Here is a 20,877-nt window from a genome sequence, read left to right as displayed (position 1 = left end):
AGGGTAAGTAGAACAAACCATTAAATAGATGAAAAATGCACCACAAGTACCTCTAAAAAGTTCTGGACAAACCCTTTCTAAAGAAAGACCTCAAAGCAGAGTATGGAGGGGAAAAAATTGGCCCTACGTTTCCTCTCATTGTCAGCTGCTAAACAGGGTATTCAAATTTAGACAGATAATTTTATTCCAAGTTCAGCCTACCTGCAGTTTTAAATGCCTCAGACTTTAGGTAAATGGACTTACTCTACCAGGTTCACTAGACCCTCACTTCTCAGAAAAGTTTTGAAAAAGCCCTAGATGTTAAATAAAAATGTTGTTTTTACTTTTTTATCAAATCTTACTAATTTAGCCATTCCAATAAGGGATATAGGAATTCCTTTGTGGCACAGTGGGTTGAGGATCTAGCGCCGTGGCTCCTTATGGCATGGGATTGACCCCTGGCCTGGAAACTTCCACCTGCCATGGGTGTGGCCATGAAAAAGGAAATAATCACAAGTATTATTCCCACACTGAATTAACAAGATAAAGTGACTGGATGCTCACTCCTTCAACACCACAGCTCTCTGTACTATATTCAGCATTTCCCTTCCACACTCAGCATGAAAATGTATAGTTTGGTTAGTTATAAAGTGATGAAATTCGTCCTTATAAGAGCTTAGGGATATTCATCTCATTACTTTAAAGCCATACCTTATATGGAACCCAGTGTATCATGAACTTTTTAAGTATGGAGGACTGAAGGGCAATGTTTCTGATGATGGCAGCTTCAACTACCATTTGCCCTGTATTCTAGGTCTTAGAGTTGGTCCAAGTCTTACAGGTAATTTGTGTCATATCCAAAACAGCAGCAATTAAACTTACCTCATTATCATACTGAGGGCAGTACCATCAGCTCAGTCAACCAAGCAGGAAGCCTGAGTCATCTCTAATGCCACTTTCCTAAGTGGCTTTCCACTTCCATAGGTAAATGAAGCTCAGACCATCATCATCTCTTATCTAGAAAATTGCCAAGAGTCTCCTAATTGGTCATCACAACCTCTGATCTCAATTCATGTACCCCCTGCTACCAATTATCTTTTTAAAAATTAAAAATTATCTCAAAAATTTCAGAAATAGTGAATATTACATTGGATTTTATAATAAATTAACATACTAACATTTTGGCACATCTGCTTAATTTTTTTATGAAACAACTTTTTTTTTTGCCACACCTGCAGCATATGAAATTTCCCAGGCCAGGAATCGAATACCAGCTGCAGCTGTGTTAATGCTGGATCCTTAACCCACTGCGCCTGGTTGGGGATTGAACCATGCCTCTGCAGAGACAACACAGGATCCTTAACCCACTGTGCCATGGCAGGAACTCCCTTAAGTTTATTTTAAAGAAATACAACATCACAGATTTAGTTCAGATCCGTTTGTTCTCTTTCCTGACCCCATTCTCCTTCCTCCCTTTCTCCCTCTCTTCCTCCTGCCCCAGAGACACTTCCAAAATTGTAGTATCATTTATGCCCATGTTTTGTTGTTGTTGTTGTTTTTCTTTTAGGGCCGCACCCGAGGCATGTGGAGGTTCCCAGGCTAGGGGTCAAATTGGAGCTATAGCCGCCAGCCTACGCTACAGCCACAGCAATGCCAGGTCCAAGCTGTGTGTGCGACCTACACCAAAGCTCACAGGAACGCCGGATCTTTAGCCCGTTGTGTGAGGCCAGGGATCGCACCTTTGTCCTCATGGTTACTCATCAGATTTGTTTCCACTGAGCCATGATGGGAACTGCTATGCCCATGTTTTTATATGTTTACTGTGTATGTGAGCCTCAAAAACAATGTATATATTACTGCTTAGGTATTTTTTTAGTTTTAAAAGTACAAGTTATATAGTACTGTGGGCTTCATTTTTCAACTTTGCTTTTAGACTCAGTATTGATTTTGAGATACATTCATATCAGTATAGCTAGATCAAGTTCATTCCTTTTAAGTGTTCATGATGAGCATACAATACCCATTCCCTTATTGATGGACATTTAGGGTTTGTTTGGTTTTTTTAATGTCTTGCTGTTATGAACGTCCTTGTACATGTCTCCTTGTGCCAGGTTTTCTAGGACACTGGTCCTTTAAGGGGATGGTACTGCCTCTTTGGTCATTTGGGAATTCGTGGGGGCATCTTTGGTTATTGTGATTTTGGAGGCACTGCTGGGGCTTACAAAGCAGGGCAGGGGCTCCTGGATGCCCTGCAGTGCAGTGGACAGCCCCTCACAGTGAGGAATTATCCTTCATCATGCACAACTTTTGCATGTCTCACAGGATACTCATTTATAATAGGAGCCTAGAACCTCACGCCATCTTTCACATAAACGTAATGTAATTTTTGGCACAGTTTAATATAGTAGAACTTCCAGGAATGCAACTCTAATGTAAATCAAGGGGAAATTATACTTATTTGTGGTTTGGAACTTTAACAAGAGTTGTTCATCACCCTAGAAAACCACATAACTGAAGGCAGCCCAGCTCGTGGTATTTGAGTTGCTGTACAACACACCTGCAATCAGCCTGCGCTTGTAGCTTTGGCGTTCATAGTGATTCTAAGTTTAGGTGCGAGCATCTGAGTGCCGTGCTTCATTATGTATTCTAGTGTAGCCAGACTGAACATTTGTATATTTAAACATATGCTGTTTTATTATGAATTACTTTCCACTTAAATTGGCTTCTGTGTATGACATAGAGATCTGGTTTTATTATTTTCTGATTGGCTAATCATTTGTCCCGACATCCTTGGCGACATCCTTTACCCACTGAAACATAAAGCCAACTCTGTCCTGTGCGAAGTTCTCATAAATGCATGGATCTGTTTCTGGGGGCTCTATTTTATTCCACTGGCCCATGTGTCTCTATGCCACTGTCACACTGTTTTAATTACCTTGGTTTTATAATGTGTCTTGCGGCAGTTGGCAACATGAAAGGCAAGTTTCCATCCTAGTTCTCAAAATTGTTTTCGCTATTCTTGGGCTTTTTTGCTTTCCCATGTGAATTTAGGATCAGTTTTCAAGTTCTACAAAAAATAACTTTGAGATTTTGGTTAGAATGCATTGAACTGATAGATTAAGGAAAACTGAGGTCCTTCAATATTGAACCATCCCATCCATCCAGGAACATGGGTTATTTTTCTATTCAGGCCTTAAAAAAAATACATGTATATAATTAAATATACATGTTATTTAATATGCCAAACATTCATATAGTTACCACCAAACATTCGCATAATAACCATCCAGCCTCAACAATTAGCTCATGACCCATCTTGTTTCCTATTAGCCCCCTTCTTCTCCTCTCCCCTGGATAATTATAAAGCTCCTAGACATCATTTTCTGTTGTCTGCGTTGTGTATATGTGTGATATATCTGTGTATCAGAAATAATCTTTTAGCAATATAATCAAAATACCATCACATTTTTAAAAAACAATATTTTTCACTTAAATAGCAATTCTCTATTTTTTTGGCCATGTCTGCGGCATATGGAAGTTCCCAGGCCAGGGATTGAACCTATACCACAGCAGCAACTGGAAATGCTGCAGTGACAACACCAGATCCTAAAGCCACTGCCCTTCGAAAGAACTAGCATTTCTCTAATATCATCAGATATCCAGATAGTGTTCAGATTTCCCCAGTCATCTCATAAAAGATCTTGTGTAGTGGTTTGTTTGAATCAGGACCCACCCAAGACCCATATTATTACATTTGGTTGATGTCTCTTTAGACTTTATTTGAAGTAAACTCTTTTGGGAAAAAAAAGTTTAACACATACAGAAAAATACGCAAATCAGAAGTATACAACTAAATACAATTTAACTGAATTAACAAAGCCATGTAACCAACAGTCAGATGAAGAAACAAAATTTCATAAGCAACCCCAGAACCCCCTTCATGCCCCTGCCAGTCACTACTTCCTACAAGGTAACCACACTCCTGACTTCCAACCCCCAAATTAGCTTGACCTGTTTTTTGAATATTATACGTGGAATTATGCAGTATGAACTCTTTTGCCTTTAGCTTTTTATGCTCAGTATTTGCAAAATTCATTCACATTGCTGGGTATAACTGTAGTTTGTTTGTTCTTGCTGCTTTCTATTCCGTTGTATAAATGAGTAGATTGTATGTATAATACCACATGCTATCTATTCAACTGATGGATATTTAGGTTGTTTCCATGTTTAGCTATTTCACTTTTTTTTTTTTTTTTTTTTTTTTTTTTTTTGGTCTTTTTGCTATTTCTTGGGCCGCTCCCACAGCATATGGAGCTTCCCAGGCTAGGGGTCGAATCGGAGCTGTAGCCACCGGCCTACACCAGAGCCACAGCAACGCGGGATCCGAGCCACGTCTGCAACCTACACCACAGCTCACAGCAATGCTGGATCGTTAACCCACTGAGCAAGGGCAGGGACCGAACCCGCAACCTCATGGTTCCTAGTCGGATTCGTTAACCACTGCGCCACGACGGGAACTCCTGTTTAGCTATTTCAAATGGGTCAGCAGTGAGCTTTTGTAGACATCTTTTAGTGAACTTATGTGTGCATGTCCATTGGGAACACACCCAGGAGAAGAAGAACTGGGTCTAGGGTTTATGTATATTTGTCTTTATTAGCTATTGCCAAATAGTCTCCAAAGCAGTAGTAACAGCTTACACTCACACCAGCAGGATATAAGAGTTCCAGTTACTCCACATCTTTGTCAATATTTGGTATTGTCTGACATTTTCATTTTAGCCATTTTAGTAGGTGTCTAGAGGTACTGCATTTTGGTTTTCATTTCCAATCTCCTGATAAGTAATGAAGTTGAGCACCTTTTCACCTATTTATTGGCCATTTGTGTATACTCTTTATCAAGTGTTTATTCTTAACTCTTTGATCTATTGATTTCTGAGAGAGGTATATTAAATTCTCAAACAAAATTTGTTGGTTTTTTAATTTATTGTGATGATTCTATCAATTTTGGCTTTATATATTTTGAAGCTTTGTTTTAGTTTCATTTGTTTTAAGTTGTATCTTTTTGTGAAATTATTCCTGTTGTGACTGTCGTTATTAATATTTTTCAAAGCTTTACATTTTAGTCTGCTTGATACTAATAGTGCTTTACCAGACTCTATTTTACTTTGTTTTGCTTTGTTTGTTTTCTTTAATTGTGCTAAAAACCAAATATATAAAATTATTATCTTAACCATTTTTAAGTGTGCTTTTCCAGTGGTGTTAAGTATATTCGCATCATTTTGCAACAGATCTCTAGAACTCCTTTATCTTGCAAAACTAAAACTTCTGTATCCTTTGAACAATTCCCCCTTTCTCCACTTCCCCTTCTTGTTTTCTTAGTATTCACTTTGTATGTCTTTTTCAGTCTCTTTATTTTCGGCCTTTCTCTCATTATGCTTTCTGTGCAAGCTTTTGTATAGAACTATTTTTTTTTAAATCCAATATAAGAATCTTTTTTTTTTTTTTTTTGTCTTTTGTCTTTTTGTTGTTGTTGTTGCTATTTCTTGGGCCACTCCCGCGGCATATGGAGGTTCCCAGGCTAGGGGTTGATTCGGAGCTGTAGCCACCGGCCTACGCCAGAGCCACAGCAACGCGGGATCCGAGCCGCGTCTGCAACCTACACCACAGCTCACGGCAACGCCGGATCGTTAACCCACTGAGCAAGGGCAGGGACCGAACCCGCAACCTCATGGTTCCTAGTCGGATTCGTTAACCACTGCGCCACGATGGGAACTCCAGAATCTTTTTTAATAGTTAAGTAAATCTGCTTATATTTGCTATGATTACTGTTATATTTGGGGTTATTTTTTCAATCTTATTTTGTTTTTTCCTATGTTTCTTTCTGCTTCTGCCTTCTGCGTTCTTCCTTCCTTTATTTATTTTTTCTTTATTGGCCACACGTATGGCATATGGAAATTCCCGGACCAGGGATCAAATCTGAGCCACAGCTGCAACCTGATCCTTAACCCACTGAGCCTGGCCAGGGGTCAAACCAGCACTGCCACAGAAACAAGCTGGATCATTAACCCACTGTGCCACAGCGGGAACTCCTCTTCTTTTATTCAGTCTACTAGTGTACAAGTTATTTGTCCTATTTCTGTTACTTGGTGTTTACCTATGTGCTTTTTAATATGCATATTTAGCTTAACAAAACCTATAGTTAAAATCATTAAATCTCACCTCCTCAGGGCAAAATAAATAACCATGGAATGATTTAACTTTGAGATGCCCTTTCTCATCTTCCATTTAACTGTTGACAAATATTTTAGATCTTCCTTGTTTTTAACTCATCAAAAAATTAGTCCTTATTATCATTATACAAGTCTTTACTGTCAGTGTTTCCTAATATTTTTTTTACTCTTCCTCCTTATATCTCACACCTTCTTTCTTGGTTCATTTTCCTTTTTGGTGAAGTATATCTATGAGGGGTGAACTCCCTTCCACTCTTTGTATGTCTGAAAAGTTCATTATTTTACACTTATTCTGGTGGGCACCTGGTGTGCTGACCCCTCCAGAGAGGTTTGTGTATGTGTCTGCTGTGATCCTATGGGCTTCTCACTTTTAGTCTAGGTTTTTTGTTTTTGTTTTTGTTTCTGTTTTGCTTCTTAGTGCCACACCTGCAGCATATGGAAGTTCCCAGGCTAGGGATCCAATTGGAGCTACAGCTGCTGGCCTGCACCACAGCCACAGCAACTCGGGATCTGAGCCACATCTGTGACCTACACCACAGCTCATGACAACACCAGATCCTTAACCTGCTGAGTGAGGCTAGTGGTTGAATCTGCATCCTCATGGATACTAGTTGGGTTCTTAACCCTCTGAGCTAAGACGGGAAATACTAGTCTAGTTTCCATGTTAATCTTACTACTTGGGGTTCCCATACCACTTTGGTGGTATGATTCAAACCCTCTCCTGCATGTGATGTAGGATTGGGTGCAGATTTCTTGTGGGCTATTCTTCTTTCGCCCATAGCCTCACCCACTTGACCCCTTTCTTCCAACCACGTAGGCAGCAAATTTTTCTAGTCCTTATTACAAAAATGGCCCTTTCAGCCCATCTTTATGCCTTGTTCTCAGTTCAGTTCCTCTTTGTCATGGGTCTGAGAGCTCACCTGTCCAGGAAGGGATCACTCCTAAGGTTTGCACCTGGTTTCAGAACCCCTGGAGACCTTTGGGCTCAGCTCCTGCTTACTCTTCAGGCTTTGAGTTACATTTTGTTGATAGCACTTAAGGATTTCCCTTTATTGCTTTCAAGCTCCGCTGTGTATCACATTCTTTTTGTTCTATTTTATTAAACATTTCTATGTGTTTGCTGTTGTGCGAGATACTTCCCTGGTCAGCCCTGTCCAGCATATTCACCAGAAGCTACAGTCATCTTTCTCTAAATTAGATACGATCCCATCACTCCTTCACTGGCCTTTATTAACACTGGTTCATGTATTCATTCAACAGATATCTACTGCTTGTCATCTCTGTGGAAAGAACTGCAGAGGCTGTAGTGAGCAAGATAAAAAGGCTCTGCCCTCGTGGCATTTGCTCTTCTAGCTGAAGAGACAGAAAGTAAACCTGTGAGCAGTAAATCAAAATGTGAACACGGTTTGTGAAGTGTGCTGTGAAGGAAGTCGAGTGAACGCGAACTCCTTTAGCTGAGCCAGTCAGGGAAGACCTCTCTGAGGAGGCTGTGTTTAAAGCTGGATCAGAAGCATGAGGAGAAGCCAGCCCTGCAAATGGTAGACGGCTTTTTTGGGACCAAGGGTTAATTCCAGGCCATGGAAACAGCAGGTTCAGGGACCCAGAGGTGGGAGAACCCTTGACATGTCGAGTTACTGACAACACTGGTGTGCTCCAGTGAGGGGAAAAGAGCAAGGGGGAGCCTCCTGCTGCCCCTCCTCTCTGACCCCCCTTCCCTTGCTCTGAGTCCCAGCCACACTGGTTCTCATACAAATGGGCCCGTGCGAAGTCACCTCATAAAGCCCTTCTCACATCTCAATTCCCATTGCCCTCTGTTTTTTGTGCTTATCAGAATGAAGAGCTGTCTACACAGCAATGTCCTCCAATAGGTCTTAAGCTTTTGTTAGAAAAAACGTGTTGGAGTTCCCTGGTGGCTCAGAAGGTTCAGGATCCAGTGTTGTCACTACTGTGGCTCTGGTTATAGCTGTGGTACAGGTTCAGTCCCTGGCCTGAGAACTTCTGTATGCCACAGGCACAGCCAAAAAAAAAGAAAAAGAAAAAATGTCTTATTTACCTTTGTGTCCCATCTTGTACCATAATGCTCTGCATGGTAGGCACAAAATAAATATTGATTGAATAAATGTGGGGTTTTGTTGTTCCGTTTTTTTTTTTTTTTTTTTTTAGCAATTCATGCTTGGAGTTAGGATTATGGTTAACTTGTTGGTGATCATTTTTGTCATATTTAAGCCATTAGGGAAAAGAAAACCATCAACCTGAGGAGGAATTTGTCTCCTTGAGACTTGCCTCATACTGAAAGGGAAAATTGGGGGAGGTACCCTACATTGTTACCCTGGAGCAGGTTGAATGTGGCCCCCAAAAGGATATGTCCACATCCTAACCCCTGGAACCTGGGAGTGTGACCTTATTTGGAAAAAGGGTCTTTGCAGGTATGATTAAGGATCTTGAGATGAGATCACGACAGACTGGGTGAAACTAAATCCAGTGACAAGTGTCCTCATAAGGGACAGAACGGGAGAAGACAGACACAGAGGATAAGCCATATGAAGTCAGAGGCAGAGACTGCAGTCATGCAGCCAACAAGCCAGGGAGCACCTGGAGCCACCAGGACCTAGAAAAGACAAGGACTGTTCCTTAGAGCCTTTGGAAAAAGTGTGACCTGGCTGACACCTTAATTTCAGACCTCTGGCCTCCAGAACTGGAAGAGAATTTTGTTGTAAGCCACCTGCTTTATTAATGCTATCCCATCACATTTGCCCCTCAGGTACCTCTTCTGCAAGTGTATAATTCCCGCCTCAGAAACTTATTGCCGGGATCTAATGAGATATATTTGTAAGATATTTAGCACAAGTGGATGTTTAAAAATATTGATGGGGAGTTCCTGTTGTGGCTCAGCAGTAATGAACCAGACTGGTATCCATGAGATGCAGGTTCAATCTCTGGCCTTGCTCAGTGGGTGAGGGGTTCTGCATTGCTGTGAGCTGTGGTATAAGTAGCAGGTGCAGCACAGATCCTGCATTTCTGTGGCTGTGGTGTAGGCTGGGAGCTGCAGCTAGCATTCGACCCCTAGCCTGAAGACTTCCATACGCTGCACATGCCACCCTAAAAGGGGTGGGGGGGAGTGATGGCTCCTCTTCTTCTCCATGGACTTAGGAGTTTGCTGCTTCTTCTTCTGTTTCTCTCTTTTTTTTTTTTTTTATTATTATTTCCCCACTGTACAGCAAGGGGGTCAGGTCATCCTTAGATGTATACATTGCAGTTACAGTTTTTCCCCCACCCTTTCTTCTGTTGCGACATGAGTATCTAGACATAGTTCTCAATGCTATTCAGCAGGATCTCCTTATAAATCTATTCTAGGTTGTGTCTGATAAGCCCAAGCTCCCGATCCCTCCCACTCCCTCCCCCTCCCATCAGGCAACCACAAGTCTCTTCTCCAAGTCCATGATTTTCTTTTCTGAGGAGATGTTCATTTGTGCTGGATATTAGATTCCAGTTATAAGTGATATCATATGGTATTTGTCTTTGTCTTTCTGGCTCATTTCACTCAGTATGAGATTCTCTAGTTCCATCCATGTTGCTGCAAATGGCATTATGTCATCCTTTTTTATGGCTGAGTAGTATTCCATTGTGTATATATACCACCTCTTCCGAATCCAATCATCTGTCGATGGACATTTGGATTGTTTCCATGTCCTAGCTATTGTGAATAGGGCTGCAATGAACATGCGGGTGCATGTGTCTCTTTTAAGTAGAGCTTTGTCCGGATAGATGCCGAAGAGTGGGATTGCAGGGTCATATGGAAGTTCTATGTATAGATTTCTAAGGTATCTCCAAACTGTTCTCCATAGTGGCTGTACCAGTTTCCATTCCCACCAGCAGTGCAGGAGGGTTCCCTTTTCTCCACAGCCCCTCCAGCACTTGTTATTTGTGGATTTATTAATGATGGCCATTCTGACTGGTGTGAGGTGGTATCTCATGGTAGTTTTGATTTGCATTTCTCTTAATAATCAGCGATGTTGAGCATTTTTTCATGTGTTTGTTGGCCATCTGTATATCTTCCTTGGAGAAATGTCTATTCAGGTCTTTTGCCCATTTTTCCATTGATTGATTGGTTTTTTTGCTGTTGAGTTGTATAAGTTGCTTATATATTCTAGAGATTAAGCCCTTGTCAGTTGCATCATTTGAAACTATTTTCTCCCATTCTGTAAGTTGTCTTTTTGTTTTCTTTTTGGTTTCCTTTGCTGTGCAAAAGCTTTTCAGTTTGATGAGGTCCCATGGGTTTATTTTTGCTCTAATTTCTATTGCTTTGGGAGACTGACCTGAGAAAATATTCATGATGTTGATGTCAGAGAGTGTTTTGCCTATGTTTTCTTCTAGGAGTTTGATGGTGTCCTGTCGTATATTTAAGTCTTTCAGCCATTTTGAGTTTATTTTTGTGCATGGTGTGAGGGTGTGTTCTAGTTTCATTGCTTTGCATACAGCTGTCCAGGTTTCCCAGCAATGCTTGCTGAATAGACTTTCCTTTTCCCATTTGATGTTCCTGCCTCCCTTGTCAAAGATTAATTGACCATAGGTGTCAGGGTTTATTTCCGGATTCTCTATTCTGTTCCATTGGTCTGTCTGTCTGTTTTGATACCAGTACCACACTGTTTTGATGACTGTGGCTTTGTAGTATTTCTTGAAGTCTGGGAGAGTTATGCCTCCTGCTTGGTTTTTGTTTCTCAGGATTGCTTTGGCGATTCTGGGTCTTTTGTGGTTCCATATAAATGTTTGGATTGTTTGTTCTAGTTCTGTGAACAATGTCATGGGTCATTTGATAGGGATTGCATTGAATCTGTAGATTGCTTTGGGTGGTATGGCCATTTTCACAATATTGATTTTTCCAATCCAGGAACATGGAATATCTTTCCATTTCTTTACATCTTCTTTGATTTCTTTGATTAAAGTTTTATACTTCTCGGCATATAGGTCCTTTACCTCTTTGGTCAGGTGTATTCCGAGGTATTTGATTTTGTGAGGTACAATTTTAAAAGGTATCATTTTTTTGTATTCCTTTTCTACTGTTTCATTGCTGGTATACAGAAATGCAACTGACTTCTGAATGTTAATCTTATATCCTGCCACTTTGCTGAATTTATTAATCAGTTCAAGGAGTTTTGGGGTTGAGTCCTTAGGGTTTTCTAGGTATAGTATCATATCATCTGCCTACAGTGACAGTTTGATCTCTTCTCTTCCTATATGGATGCCTTTTATTTCTTTTGTTTGTCTAATTGCTGTGGCTAAGACTTCGAAAACTATGTCGAAGAGCAGTGGTGAGAGTGGGCATCCCTGTCTTGTTCCAGATTTGAGTGAGAAGGCTTTCAGTTTTTCCCCCTTGAGGATTATATTTGCTGTGGGTTTATCATAAATGGCTTTGATTATATTCAGGAATGTTCCCTCTATACCCACTTTGGCGAGGGTCTTGATCATGAATGGATGTTGAACTTTGTCAAATGCTTTTTCTGCGTCTATTGAGATGATCATATGATTTTTGACCTTTTTTTTGTTAATGTGGTGTATGATGCTGATTGATTTGCGTATGTTGAACCATCCTTGTGAACCTGGGATGAACCCAACCTGGTCATGGTGTATAATTTTTTTTTTTGGTCTTTTTGTTGTTGTTGTTGTTGTTGTTGCTATTTCTTGGGCCACTCCCGCGGCATATGGAGGTTCCCAGGCTAGGGGTCGAATCGGAGCTGTAGCCACCGGCCTACGCCAGAGCCACAGCAACGCGGGATCCGAGCCGCGTCTGCAACCTACATCACAGCTCACGGCAACGCCGGATCGTTAACCCACTGAGCAAGGGCAGGGACCGAACCTGCAACCTCATGGTTCCTAGTCAGATTCGTTAACCACTGCGCCACGACGGGAAGTCCTAATTTTTTTGATATGTTGTTGGATTCGGTTGGCTAAGATTTTGTTGAGAATTTTTGCATCTATATTCATCAATGATATTGGCCGATAGTTTTCTTTTTTGGTGGTATCTCTGTCTGGTTTTGGAATGAGGGTGATGGTGGCCTCATAGAATGTCTTTGGGAGTATTCCTTCTTCTTCAACCTTTTGAAAGAGTTTAAGGAGGATGGGCACCAATTCCTCTTTATATGTTTGATAAAATTCACCTGTGAAGCCATCTGGTCCTGGACTTTTATTTGTAGGGAGTGATTTTTATGACCTCTTCAATTTCATTTCTAGTGATCGGTCTGTTCAGTTGGTCTGTTTCTGCTTGATTCAGTTTTGGCAAGCTGTAAGATTCTAGAAAATTGTCCATTTCTTCCAGATTGTCAAACTTGTTGCCATACAGTTGTTCATAGTATTCTCTTATGGTTTTTTGTATTTCTGCTGTATCCGTTGTGATTTCTCCTTTTTCATTTATAATTTTGGTTATTTGGGTTCTTTCTCTCCTCTTTTTAGTGAGTCTGGCCAGGGGTTTGTCAATTTTGTTCACCTTTTCAAAGAACCAGCTCTTGGTTTTATTAATTTTCTCTATTGTTTTTTGAGTCTCTATTTTATTGATTTCTTCTTTGATCTTTATAATTTCCTTCCTTCTGCTGACTTTAGGACTTTTTTGTTCTTCTTTTTCTAATTCGTTTAGGTGGAGGGTTAAGTTGTCAATTTGGGATCTTTCTTCTTTTTTGAGAAAGGCCTGGATTGCTATAAATTTCCCTCTGAGCACTGCTTTCGCAGCATCCCATAGATTTTGAGAGGTTGTGTCTTCATTATCATTTGTTTCAAGGTAGTTTTTAATTTCCTTCTTGATTTCCTCATTGACCCATTGGTTTTTTAGTAGCATGTTGTTTAGTCTCCATGGAGTAGGTTTTTTCTCTTTGCTTTTCCCATGGTTGATTTCTAATTTCATGGCATTGTGGTCAGAGAAGATACTTGAGATAATTTCTACGCTCCTAAATTTATTGAGATTCGCTTTGTGTCCCAATATGTGGTCGATTCTTGAGAATGTTCCATGAGTATTTGAGAAGAATGTGTATTCTGCTTTTTTTGGATGTAGTGTCCTGAAGATATCAATTAAGTCTAACTTTTCTATTGTTTCCTTTAGGATCTCTGTTGCTTTATTGGTTTTCTGTCTAGAGGATCTGTCCATTGATGTGAGGGGGGTATTTAGGTCTCCTACTATGATTGTATTCTCATCAATATCTCCCTTTATGTCTGTTAATATTTGTTGTGTGTATCTGGGTGCTCCTGTATTTGGGGCATATATGTTGACAATAGTAACATCCTCTCCTTGGATGGATCCCTTAATCATTAAATAGTGTCCTTCTTTGTCTTTCTTTATGCTTTTTGTTTTAAAGTCTATTTTGTCTGATATGAGCGTTGCGACTCCTGCTTTTCTGTCATGTCTATTGGCGTGAAATATTTTTCCCCACCCTTTCACTTTCAATCTATATGTATCTTTTGTCCTAAGGTGAGTTTCTTGTAGGCAGCATATTGAAGGTTTTTGCCTTTTTATCCACTCAGCCACTCTGTGTCTTTTGATTGGGGCATTCAGTCCATTGACATTTAAGGTGATAATTGATAGATGATTATTTATTGCCATTTGAACCTCGTGTTCTAGTTGATTCTATGGTTCTCCATTTTTTTTTTTTTTTTTTTGGTTGGATGGTCTCCTGTTATTATCTGCTTGAGTGGTTTTTTTTTTTCATTTTTTGCAAATGCAATATTTGGTTTTGGCTTGTGATTGCCCTGTTTTTTAAGTATGCTAACCCCTTCCCATAAATGTGTGTTTTAGCCTGATGGTCCTGTAAGTTCAAACACTTCATTACTATATTAAAATTAAGAAGAGAGACATACATATAAACAAAAAGGGTTATTTACCTCCTGACATCCCTTGCCCACATTTTATGGTTTTGATGACTCTTTTTTATTTTTTCCTTTTTAATTTTATTTTGTTTGAAGCATGTTCATGATTAAATCCGTATGCTGGCTTATTTGAGTGACTTCTCTCTGATTGCAGTTTCCTCAGTCCTAGTTCTTCCTCTTCTTCTTTTTTTTTTTTTTTCTTTTCTTTTTTCTTCCCTTTCCTTCCTTTCTTTTTGGTTTAGAGAAGCCCTTTCAATATTTCCTTTAACCTGGGTTTTGTGTTGCTGTATTCTTTAAGTTTTTGTTTGTTGGGAAAAATTTTTATTTCCCCTTCTATTTTAAATGATATTCTTGCTGGATAGAGTATTCTAGGTTGCATATTTTTTCCTTTTAGCACTTTAAATATCTCTTGCCATTCCCTCCTGGCCTGTAGTGTTTCTGTAGAGAAATCAGCTGATATTCTTATGGGGGTTCCCTTGTAGGTAACATTCTGTTTTTCTCTTGCTGCCTTTAGGATCCTCTCTTTATCACTAACTTTTGCCATTTTTATTATGATGTGTCTTGGTGTGGGTCTGTTTGGGTTCAGTTTGTTTGGGGCCCTCTGTGCTTCTTGTATCTTGAATCCAGTATCCTTTAGATTTGGGAAGTTTCCAGCAATAATTTCTTCAAATATATTTTCCATTCCCTTATCTTTTTCTACTCCTTCTGGAATTCCTATTATGCGTAGATTGGCCCACTTTATATTATCCCATAGGTCTCTTATATTGCTTTCCAGTTTTTTGATTCAGTTTTCTGTCTGTTGACCAGATTGAGTGATTTCCATTATTCTATCTTCCATATCACTGATTCGTTCTTCTGCATTATTCATTCTGGTTTTTACTGCCCCTAGTTCAGTTTGCATCTCTGCAAATGAATGTTCTAGTTTTTCTTGGCTCCTCCTTATATTTTCTAGTTCCTTTCTGAGGGTATCTGCATTACTGTTCATATCTTCTCTTAATTCCTTCAGTATTTTCACTATTTCTCTTTTGAACTCCAGGTCTGTCAGACTGCCGAGATCTGTTTCATTGTTGACTGTTTTAGGTGAGTTCTCCTGTTGGTTTGACTGGGGGTGGTTTCTCAGCTTCTTCATCTTGCTTGTTGTTTTCTTTCTCCTGAGGGAGCTGTACTCTCCGTGATCGGGCAGTGTTTGCCTTGTCACTGCCGTGGAATATTTCCTGAGGGCTGGCGTTGTTGGTCAATCTTTTTTGAGGCAGTGTGGCTTTTCTGGAGTGTTGATGGGGCTAACAGTGTTTCTTTGCAGCAAAGGAGGACTTCCTGAGGGCAGACAGGACTGAGAGGTCCACACCGCGATGGTAGCAGATTTCACTTGGCCATGCAGAGCTTGCTCTGGTGTTTTTAGGCTGTGGGGTTCTTGCAGGGGGTTGGCGGTGTTGGGCAGCTGCTTTTTAGGGGTGCATCACCCCCTGGGGGCTGGAGCAGCTATCTGGGGCACTGAGAACCTGAGGGGCTCTTCCCTAGGGCAGCCCAACTCAGAAGGACAGCCTGAGAATGTAGGCGGATCTTTTCACAGTCTGGCTGAGCTTGTTGCAGCTTTTCTGGGCTGCAGGGGGTCCTGCCTGGAGCTGGCAGTCCTATGCAGCTGGTCCACTAGAGCATCCCCTGGGGGCTTGGGCGGGTAGCAGGGCCGTTGGAAACCGAAGAGGCTCCTCCCCGGGGCAACCCGACTCAGAAAAATCGTCCGAGAATTAGGCCGATCTATTCACAGCCTGGCTAAGCTTGTTCTAGCTTTTCTAGGCTGCAGGCCTTTTCTCGGGGGCTGGTGCTGTTTGGTGCTGCTCTGCGGAAGTGTAGCCCCTCCAAAGGGCAAGCAGGCCTGTGCAGGGACAGCCCCTGCGGTGGTAGGCTTCAGGCAATTGTTGAGGCCAGCCCTCCTGGATGGCAGGCAGCCCCAGGTCCGTGACAGCTTAGGGCGTGGCGGGGGTGGGGGGAGGGGATGCCCTGGGAAGCAGAGTTTTCAGCTAGCTAGTGGGCCTGTAAGCTTGCTGTGGCGTGGGGGGTATTCTATGGGGACCCAACCCTTCTTCTCTCCCCTCCCCAGCACGGGCGCAGACCAGGCTCTTCTCCCAGGTTCCCTCTGATGTGGCTTTCCCCTTCCCCACTCCTGGAGTATTGCTCCCTTCCTCTGCGACAGCTTTGTTTTCTAGTCTCCCAGGCAGTCTCTGCCCCGTCAACTGGTTTCTAGACCTCCCAAGCAGTTTCCGCTCTACCCCGCCCCCCTAGCCCGGGGACTAATCTCTGGAGCCGAGGTCTCGGTGCCCAGCCCCCACCCAGGCGGCGCCCCCCGGCCCTTTCTCGGGGACTAACCTTCTGCGGCGAGGTCTCAGTGCCCAGCCCCCCTCCCAGGCGTCCCCCGGCCCTTTCTCAGGAATTAACCTTCGGAGGCGAGGTCTCGGTGCCCAGCCCCCACCCAGGCGTCCCCTGGCCCCCTCTCGGGGACTAACCTTTGGCAGCGAGGTCTCGGTGCCCAGCCCCCCCCCCCAGGCGTCCCCCGGCCCTTTCTCAGGGATTAACCTTCGGAGGCAAGGTCTCGGTGTTCAGCCCCCACCCAGGCGTCCCCCGGCCCCCTCTCGGGGACTAACCTTCGGCGGCGAGGTCTCGGTGCCCAGCCCCCACCCAGGCGTCTCAATTTTTGGTGACTCTGCCCGTAGTTCAGATGGTCCGTTGGGTTCTTGATCGGCTTTTCCGTACTCCAACTTACTGCTACACTCTTCTCTGCATCTGGAGATTCCTCCGGTTCGTTTGATCTTTCGCCCGGTAGGTGACTTTCCAGGGTGCGGGATCCCTTTCTCCTCCGCAGTTCCCTTTCGGGAGCCCCCGTCTCGCTCGGATTCACCTTCTCTCACTCTCCTCTTTTCTCCTGTTCTGCCCAATAATGTCACGAATTTCTTGCCGTTATTGGAGTTTAGGTTCCTCTGCCAGCGATTGGTTGCTGTTCTGTGCGAGTCATTTATTCTGTAGATGTGCTTTTTTTGTTGTGTTTGTGGGAGAGGGCGAGCGTGTCTTCCTACTCCTCCGCCATCTTGTCCTCTCTCTGTTTCTCTTTTTTTAGGGCCGCACCCACAGCATATGGAGGTTCCCAGGCTAGAGGTCAAATTGGAGCTGCAGCTGCCGGCCCACACCACAGCCAGAGCAGCATAGGCTCTGAACATCTGCGACCTACCCCGCAGCTCCCAGCAACACCAGAGCTTTAACCCACTAAGTGAGGCAAGGGATCAAACCTGCAACCTCAGGGATACTAGTCGGGTTCTTAACCCACTGAGCAGCAGTGGGAACTCCCAGGAGATTGCTTCTTTTTGTATATAAAAAGTCAACAAAGGTGTGGACGTTTCTGTCTGATTAATAAGTCACCGCTCACACCAGACAACCCGAGAGCTTCCACTTCTCATGGGCCCTGGAGCTCTCGGGTCCTGGTGTCTTTACAGCCCTCAGGGAAGGCTTGTATCAAATAGGGTGAGTCCAGCTGGTGGGCTATGGAAAGACAGACTAGAACTCAGATACCAAATTTGAAATGACCCACACGGAGCAGAAAGCACCTTCTCAGTCCTCACCAAAAAGCAAGGTTTGGGTTCTAAACGTCTAATTCCTATTGAGGGACTTTCCCAGAAACTTACCTATACTGATGATCCTCCTACAACACCAATCATCAGAAATTCCCCAGAATGACTTGGGTTTTCTGTGTTTGTCTGAACACCCCAGGAAACCCAGGAGGGCACAGGAGCCCAGTTACCCGAGCCCCAGAGACAGCTCGTCACCCGCCTCCACAGCATGGCTGGCATGGTGCTCGGCGTGGGGGCTGGCGTGTTCATCCTGGCCCTGCTCTGGGTGTCAGTGCTGCTGCTGTGTGTGCTGCTGTCCAGAGCCTCCGGTGTAGCTCGGTAAGGCCTGCTGTCCACCCAGGAGTCCGGGCTAAAAGCCATTAGAAGTGAAATTGCTGACACTCTGAAATACTGAGAGTTCAGAGAGCTCCCTGTTGTAATTACCGGCAGTTTAAATGAGTTGCATTTTCACCTCTTATCATAAGCACTGACTGCATTATTTTGCTCGGAAGCAGAGGTGGGTGGAGAAGGGAGGTGGCATCGGTCAGCTCTCAGAAGAGATGGGGACACAGGAGACATGGAGAGAATCAGCTTTCACTGCCTGTTGGGTTTTTGGGGGTTGTACATGTGTGTGTCTCTTAATTGTTGAGATTTACGGAAGGGGCTTGGTCCCTTGAAATATAGTTGATTTGCAATGTTGTGTTAACTCATGCCCAGGAATCCCAGGAAGATGCTGAGTCGTGAGTGACTTGGGCTCTCTCTCTGGTGCTGACTTGAGAAAGTATCCGACCAGAAACTGACTCTAAAGACATCATAGGGTTGTAATCTGTAGTCAGATAGTGTAGGTATGAAACAGCAAGTTAAATAATTTACTAAATATTCTGGAGTTCCCATCGTGGCTCAGCAAAAACGAATCTGACTAGTATCCATGAGGACGCAAGTTTGATCCCTGGCCTTGCTCAGTGGGTTAAGGATCCAGCGTTGCCTCGACCTGTGGTGTAGGTTGGAGAGTGGGTTGGATCCTGCTTTGCTGTGGCTGTGACATAGGTTAGAGGCTACAGCTCCGATTTGACCCCTAGCCTGGGAACCTCCATATGCTGCAGGTGAAGCCCTAAAAGACCAAAAAAAAAAATCTGGTTTAGGAGTTCCCTGGCAGCTCAGTGAGTTGAGGATCCAGTGTTGTCACTGTTGCACCTTGGGTTGCTGCTGTTGCACAGGTTCGATCCCTGGCCTTGGAACTTTCACATGCCATGGATGCAGTCAAAAAATAGTAATATTCTGGTTTAAAACACGGTAGTAGGGGTGGAAGAGGGGCTTCTTTGATTTTTCCTGATTATGACAGTGCAGAGGCATGGCAAAAAGAAAAACTTCCAATTCCCATCCTTAGGAGTTTGGAATTACCAGGAATAAACAAGAACACATCCTGCTGGTACCTGTCTGGGAAGAAGGCCTTGAGATGAAGGGGAAAACATTTCTAAATTCCCTCAGTAGGGTGGGCAGCACACCAGACCCAGTTGATGGACTGAAACAGAATATTGGCCTCAGGGAAGAGCCAGTTCCAGCATAACTGATTAGAGGGGGAACTAAACAGTACTTTTAACCCTCTGTCTTCTGGCCGCAGGTTCTCCATTATTTTCGTGTTCCTCGGTGCTCTGATCATCACAGCAATTCTGTTGCTCTTCCCCCGAGCCAGTGAACTCCCAACCCCTGAGGCTGAAATGAAGGTAAAACCATGGGTTTTGTTTTGCCACCTGAGTTATGACCGTTCTTTCTGTTGGTCTAGACCCCTGTCCTGCACCTCGTGGTCCCTGATGCCAGAGGGGCTTAAATGTGTTAGAAGAATTGAAGAATTATAGCACGAGTTAACATAACATTACAAATCAACTATATTTCAATAAAAAACATTTTTTAACAATTTTTTTTAAAAAAAGAATTGTATAGTTGAATCCAGAATGGGGGAGCTCAGAGGGAGCTTTACACCCCCTTCCCACCGCCCCCAGGAAAAGAATCTTCTTTTGATGCCCACTTGCAACACCGCTGGGCAGCTATTTCCCTGATTTGGTCTCATCTCCAGTTTGCATCAGGTGGAACGAGAACTGTGCCCAGAAGCCACCTCAGGCCGTGGGCCCAGAGACAGCAGATGGGCAGGAAGAGCCTGTCCTGAGTGAGAGGGTCCCACCCCTGGTAGCCTTGGCTCAGAAACACAGGTCCTGGGCCAACATTTACATAGTGCTCTCAGATGCTAAACGACATGCTTTTTCATCTCCACATGTTTGAAGTTTTCCACCTGTAATGGAGGCAGTACTTTCCATAGAGAAGGGCAGTGAGAAAAGAATTACATGTCTATAGAGAGCAGAAGTTGGAGAGATAGATGCTTTTAATACTAACGGTCTTTCGGGATTCCTTTGGTCCTCATTTCCAGAACCACATCTCTTAGCACTTACCTGTCTAAATGGTTCATCATCTCTCTTGTGGACCCCACCCATTCTGGTTCCTTCCTGACTGGGGCTCTGGCTTTACCCCACAATCTTGATAATGGTATTGACTTCCATTTTCCCATTACTTCTTCTGGCAGCTTCTTTCCTCTGGTTTAATTTTTTAAGTTGCAATGGTGATGATAGCTAACATTTTTAAGACATCACTGTTGGCCAGGTCCTGTGAAAAGCAGGTTATTTACATGCTCTCATTTATACCTCAAGACCACCCTAAGTAGTTTAAACTAGGTACTCTTCATATCCCCGTTTCATTGGTAAGGACCTGGAGGCTGGAAGAGATTAAGGTAACTTGCCCAAGGTCATACGTGTGTAAGAAGAGGCAGAGCAGGGATTCAAGCTGAGGTCTGTCTTCAAAGCCTTCATTACTGGGGACTCAACAGAGAGTACAGGTGGCTATTTCGACACTAGACAACAGTACACAAAATTATGTAACTTCTGAACTAAAATTGGCACACATTTTCATGTCTATCAAGGACTGACCATGGCAGAGGGAGGAAGTTTGTTCTGAAAATTCCTAGGGAAATAATACCACAAAAAAAAAAAAATCAAGGAATTATCTCCATAAATGCCAGTGTTTTGGGTTAGCATTTGAAAACCACTCTGACTGCATCAGAACCGTGTGTGTGTGTGTGTGTGTGTGTGTGTGTGTGTGTGTGCGTGTGTGTGTGTGTTTGTGTTTGTGTGTGTGTGTGGTGAGCAAGCTAGAGTGCAGACTCCCACCCCAGTTTT

At 43.0% G+C, this 20,877-nt stretch overlaps 1 protein-coding gene across 14 annotated transcripts in view; it reads left to right on the top strand.

Annotated features, from left to right (window-relative positions):
• The window catches only part of TMEM218 (transmembrane protein 218), a 44,377-nt gene that overhangs the window by 1,920 nt on the left and 21,580 nt on the right, over positions 1 to 20,877 (top strand). For 10 of the 14 annotated variants that reach the window (XR_014815553.1, XR_014815558.1, XR_014815555.1 and 7 more), the window contains exons 2-3: positions 17,814 to 17,992; positions 19,275 to 19,377. Coding sequence is in view for 5 of the 14 variants with exons in the window: in XM_003130031.5 (XP_003130079.1) it covers positions 17,883 to 17,992; positions 19,275 to 19,377 (213 nt within the window). In the remaining 9 variants the exon portion in view is untranslated. Of the gene's footprint in view, positions 1 to 7,469; positions 8,923 to 15,098; positions 15,138 to 16,064; positions 16,872 to 17,813; positions 17,993 to 19,274; positions 19,378 to 20,877 lie in introns of those variants that run through there. The other 4 variants (XR_014815559.1, XM_084976559.1, XM_084976557.1 and 1 more) reach the window with 3 other exon arrangements.

This window comes from Sus scrofa, chromosome 9 (genome assembly GCF_054392235.1).
Source record: "Sus scrofa isolate SSC_HxYL_T2T_F1_AM1 chromosome 9, Sscrofa_HxYL_maternal_Yorkshire_Landrace_v2.0, whole genome shotgun sequence".
Classification (NCBI taxonomy): Eukaryota; Metazoa; Chordata; class Mammalia; order Artiodactyla; family Suidae; genus Sus; species Sus scrofa.
This window is presented reverse-complemented; position numbering and strand designations above follow the sequence as displayed.